The sequence below is a fragment of the Cavia porcellus genome, unplaced genomic scaffold (assembly GCF_034190915.1).
Source record: "Cavia porcellus strain 051 isolate PalLab524CR breed Dunkin Hartley unplaced genomic scaffold, mCavPor4.1 scaffold_25, whole genome shotgun sequence".
In the NCBI taxonomy this organism is placed as follows: Eukaryota; Metazoa; Chordata; class Mammalia; order Rodentia; family Caviidae; genus Cavia; species Cavia porcellus.
Genome location: NW_026947508.1, coordinates 9,750,267 through 9,756,266, shown reverse-complemented (window position 1 = coordinate 9,756,266; position 6,000 = coordinate 9,750,267). Strand labels below are relative to the sequence as shown.

The window sequence follows — 6,000 nt, the reverse complement described above, 5'->3', positions numbered from 1 at the left end:
ATTCTGTTTTGATAAGTTCTATATTTCATCTCATTTTGATATATTTGATTGAAAGAACAACTATTATAAAGATAGCAAAATATACTGTTATACCTGTTACTGATATCCCGGTAACCTGCTGTGAAGTTCTGTACCAATTTCACTGTACGATATTAGTTGGCTTTATTCTGTCTTGTTCTGTTGTATACTTTCAAAAAAAAAAAAAACTAAAAAATAGATCTCTTAGTTAACTGTAATTCTGTCCTTTGACCTATGCCTTGGTCCTGCATTGTACCAAGTGGCTTACATAGACTGATCACCACGCTGCAGAGACATCACATATGTTGACTAACCAAAGAGATTCTCCGGGAGTCTGCTTATATTACAGCAGCAGGTCTATGATTGGCCCAAATACAGGAGGACACTGATTGGTCCAAGTACAGTAAGGGGCGGGGCTGAAACTAGGGAATCTTCTGGAAGCCTGCTGTGGGTGTTGGAGAACTGAACAGTGGCCCGGATTTCTCCTTTAGACCCGTCAGGGTTCCCCTCTGCTTCTTCAAAAAGGCAGCAGCAGCAGCCCCTCCTGAAGTGAGGGAGCAGAAGGAGACCACGGTGACCGAGGAGTGAGGCCCTGCTGGTGCGGGAGGAGGAGCGCGGCAGCCATAGCGTACCCAGGTGAGTGGTCGCCTGAGGGGGAGGGCAGGCGCCGGGCACAGGGGAGGGGCAGCTCCGTGTCCCTGGCTTTGCGCCCTTTGTGGGCTGAGGGCCTGGCGCAGTGGGGCAGCGCTTGCCTAGCACGGGGCCCTGGTTTTGTTTCTCTGTGTCACACACGCGTGCGCACATAAGCACCAACTGCAGGCTCTGTGGTGCACAATTCATGCTTAGTGTGCTTCAGGATCCGAGTGCACATAGACGCAACATTAGGAATAAACCTAAAAACACATCATAAAACCCTGGGTGCGTGGTGCAGGATGCAAGGTAGATTTATTTTAGAATGTTCTGGAAGGCTGACCTCACTTGCCAGCCATGTGCTGATGGAGCCACTGGCTGGCACCTCGTTGTTTAGTTCCAGGCAACCCGGTTAAGAGTATGCGGTTTGCAGACTAAGAAACATATGTTCACGCTTGTATTTTCTTGTTCTTTTTTTGGTACTGGTTGTTGAACCCATGGTGTTCACATTGAGTCACAGCTCCAGTCCATCCATCCATCTGTGTTTCCTTCCTGCCTCTCTACCTACCAGATAGTGTTGCTAAGTCTCTAAATTGCCCAGGATGGACTACATCCCCAGCCCTTAGCTTGGCTACAATTGTAGTCTTTAAGCCCTTGGCACTTAAATAGTGCAAATCTCTAAGCTTTGTTGAATCAATGTTATATGCTAGGTACTGTTACAAGATTGGCACGCTTATATGAGATAAACCCTGAAACAGCCCTACATTCATGGTATTATAAGCTGAGATCAGTGAGCCAACATGACTGTTATCTATTTAGTGTCTGTATTTTATAGTGTCATAATTTTCTATATTTGCAAATTTTCCCACTTGCTAATTTACTTGTAACCTCCTCATTCAGTCCTGGTGGGATGGGTGCCACCGATGTGTGTACACACTTGTGTGTAGACCCATCTGAGTGGCCAGCTGCCATCATTTCTTCAGCTGTTTGAACAAGCTGACTGTCTAACTCTGCTTTCCAGCTCTGTGCTGTACACAGGTGTCCTCTGTGTGGTCTGTTCAATGCCATGTTTTCACATCTTTGCAATTTTTGTTGATTTCTCTTTTTAAGTGGCCGCATTCAAGGGGGTAGCTCAGTGGCAGAGCCCAGGGGTTGATCCCCAACACCTCTTAAAACCAGAGTGGCCCCTAGTTGCAAGCTCACATTCCTAAGGCCAAGAAGAGTGAGAAGTGCCTTGTGGAGAAAATACAGGTGGTGAAAAACTTCATCCAGCTGTGTATTATAGTCTGTGTGTCCTCAATATATATGAAATAAAATGTCTTTAAACAGAAATGCACATGAAACAAGTTATGTATTGGTCTCTTAATGAAAATATGACCAGAAGCTTAATGGAAACCAACCCTGTATTTCTTTTAACAGAAACGGTTTCATATAAAATAATTAGGTGACTTACATGATTTTGTAAAGCAGGCTTGGTGGCGGAAGCCAGTAATCCCAAACCTGTGGGACAATGGCTAGGAAGCTTTCAAGTTTGAACCCAGCCTAAGGAGAAAATTTTACTTTTATTTTTTGAGACGGGCTCTTGCTATGTAGTTCAGGCTGACCTCAAACTAGATGATCTTCCTGCCTCAGTTTCCCACATGCTAGGATTAACGAATGCATCACGATGCTTGAATTTGAACGCACCTATAGTTAAGGCCTGTGTTAAAATGAAAACTAAAGAAGAGCTGGGTTGAAGCTCAGGTGTAAAAGCACTGTATTTAGTCCCCTATATTGTGAACAACAATACAAAACATGACATTAAAGAACATGACTATGATATAAATAAAAATCAAGTATGTACACATATATCTATATAGTACACAGAAATACATACATTAGTGTATAAGATCTCATTTAATTCTTTTTTTTTAAGGAAAAAAACCAAAACAGTGTAAGGGTACAAGTAATACAGAATTTCAAAAAAAAAAACAGTAAGAGATCACTAGTTAGTAGATTATATATTATCATCTTAGAAATAGTTGTTCAAGTTACAGGATTAAAGCACACAAAGTGGACATTCAAACAGTGAGACTGCAAACAGTTGTGTTCAGTGATCCAACAAAAACTTAGTAATATGGTCATTTATCTTAATACACCTAAACACACATGCAGTTGTATCCTTTAGAGCACTTTTTTCCCCTCTCTTTTTTACAACAACATTTACACATTTTGGGTTTTATCATTCTCATAGTTCTTATTACTTTTTTTTGGAAGACAATAAAACCAAATATGAGAAAACAAATCAGTCAGTCAAAACAAACATGATATAAAAACAGATTACAAGGTAATCAACAATGGTTACCATAATGCCTCTAGCTTCCTTAAAATCATTAGATATAATAAAATTGAACAAAACAGTACAGAACAAGACCAATAAAACCTAAACATTGGAGACATTACAGGACTTCAAAAGAAGATAATAGTGAAACCAGAATGGGCATCATAGTGAATCTTATTGCCTTCAAAGTAGTTGCCTATATCCTCAAACTTGCTACTATCAGAACAGAACAGAGTAAAATCAGTCAAAACAAGATGGTGGGAGCAACGTAGGGCTTCAAATCAAGTTAACAGGAAATCAAAAATGTTGCTATAATATATCCTGCTAATATTTTGATTTTTTCTCTTAATTAAAAAAAAATAATAAATAAATAAATTTCCTTTTAAAAAAGGGGGGAGATTGAGATAAAAGAGGACATAACAACATAACAATACAGCTCAAAGCATAACAATTTCAGCAACCTAGTGCTTCACCACAAGGTAACCCGACTTAATGTTAGTTACCATAGTGTCTCTTCCATTGAAATATTTGAGTATAACTTCATATACCATGGCTTCAAACATATCAAGGCAGTGTGAAACCATTCAAGAGGATGAAAGTATTACAGGGTATTTAGAACCAGCTAACAGAAAAAGAACAATGGTTTCTATATTATATCTTTGCCTATAAAAATTTTTGTTATACTATCACATATAATAAATTCTAGTAAGATACAACATGATAAAACCAATGGAGACAGAAGAACAACAGTTTGGTGGGTCTTCAAAATAAGATGATATTAAATCAGCACTAGCTATTATGATGTCTTGTTTTCTTCAAAATAGCTGTTCATATCATCACAGGCAATAATATCATACAGCCCAGAATAAAGCCATTCCAGTTAATGAGTGAAAACTTTATAAGGCTTCAAAGCCACATAATGGGAGAATCATGATTACCACATACTTTTATATATTTGAATCATTTATTACAATAGGGAAACTATTCGGTATTCACACATGTGAGTTTGATTTATTTCACTTACGAGTATGGTCTCAAGCTGTGTCCATTTATTTATAAATGTCTCAGTGTGATCCTTCTTTATAGCTGAGTAGTACTCCATTGTATAAAAATATCACAACTTTTTAAATCGATTCCTCAGTTGATGGACACTTACGTTGTTTTCAAGATCTGGCGATTACAAACTGTGCTGCTATAAACATGGGTGCACATATATCACTGTGGTATGATGCTTTCAGTTCTTCTGGGCATATGCCTAGAAGTGGGATAGCCGAAACAAATGGAACTTCCAATCCCAGCTCTTTGAGAAATCTCCAGACTGACCTCCACAATGGTTGCACCAGTCTACACTCCCACCAATAATGCAGGAGGGTTCACTTTTTCCCCACAGCCTCTCCAGCATTTGTTGTTGATGGTTTTCTTGATCCTGGCCATTCTTTCAGGAGTGAGATGGAATCTCAGTATGGTTTTAATTTGCATTTCTCTAATGACTAATGATGATCAACATTTTTTCATGTATTTATTTGCCATTTGTATTTGTTCATCTTAGAAGTGTATATTCATCTCAGATGCCCATTTTTGGATTGGATCTTTAAATTTTGGGGGTCTGATTTTTAACAATTCTTTTTATGTTTTAAACAGAAGTCCTTTGTCTGAGGGAGAGTTCACTAAGATTTTTTTTCCCAGTTTGTGGGTTTTCTTTTCACTATGCTGGAGATTTCTTTTGACATGCAAAAACTTTTTAATAATAGGTGGTCCCAGTTATTGATTCTGGGAGGTATTTCCCATGTGGTTTGAGTCCTGTTCATGAATTCTCTACCTACCTCTATGTCTTCAAGGTTTCTACCCAATTTGTCTTCCAATAGATTTAGTGTTTCTGTTTTAATATTCAGATCTTTGATCCATTTAGATTTTAATTTAGTACATGGTGATAGCATGGGTCTAGTTTTAGTTTTCGGCATATGGAGAGCCAGTTTTTCCAACACCATTTATTAAAGAGAGTGTCATTCTTCCAGTGAACATGTTTGGCCCCTTTATAAAAGATAAGGTGGTTGAGTATGTTTGTAGTTTTGGTTGTATCTTCTAATCAATTCCCCTGATCTTCAGCTCTATTTTGATTCCAGTACCATGTTGATTTTACTATGGTTGCTTTATAGTACAACTTCAAGTCAGGGATTGTGATGCCTCCTGCCTTGCCTTTGTTGCTTAGAACTGTCTTTGCTATTCTAGGTCTCTTCTCACTCTAGATGAATTTTAGGAGTGATTTCTCTAGATCTATGAGGTATGTTGATGGTACTTTTATCGGGATTGCATTGAATTTGTATAAGAGTTTTGGGAGAATGGCCATTTTCACAATATTTATTCTTCCTATCCATGAGCAAGGGGTGTCTTTCTAAGATTTCTAATATTATCTTCAATTTCTTTTTTCAGTGTATTATAATTTTCCCTGTATAGGTCTTTTAAAAAAATTTTATTTAAGGAGAAAAAGAAAAAAAAAGCAGAAAAAGGGTACATGTTATACAGAATTTCAGAAGAAAAATAAACAGTAGGAAATCACTAGTTAATGGATTACATATTGTCATTTTAGAAATATTTGTTTAGGTTACAAAATTAAAGCATATAAAGTGGACATTCAAACTGTGAGAGTACAAACAGTTCTGTTCAATGATCCAACAAAACTCTGTAATGTCATTGTCTACTTATACACTTCAATATTCATGCAATTATATTGTTTAGAGCACTTTCTTTTCCTCTCTTTTGTACAATGACTATTACACATTTTGGGTTTTATTGCTCCCACAGTTCTTATTACTTTTTTTGGAAGAGAGTAAAAACCAAATGTGACATAACAGAACAGAGTCGGTCAAATCAAAAGGGTGGACATAATAGATAATGTAAAAACATAATACAAGGTGATCAACAATGGTTACCATAATGCCTCCCACTATCTCAAATAGAATTGCCTACATCAGCAGTTATAATAAAATTGAACAAAACAGTAAAGAACGAAACCAACAAAACCAAAACATTGG

General features: G+C 37.5%; 1 protein-coding gene across 1 annotated transcript in view; it reads right to left on the bottom strand.

Annotated features, from left to right (window-relative positions):
- Window positions 1-440: 440 nt before the first annotated feature.
- LOC100716920 (PRAME family member 27-like) overlaps window positions 441-6,000 on the bottom strand; it is a 54,455-nt gene continuing 48,895 nt past the window's right edge. The window contains exon 5 of the mRNA XM_063235229.1: window positions 441-666. Within this exon, the coding sequence (XP_063091299.1) occupies window positions 441-666 (226 nt within the window). The remainder of the gene's footprint in view (window positions 667-6,000) is intronic.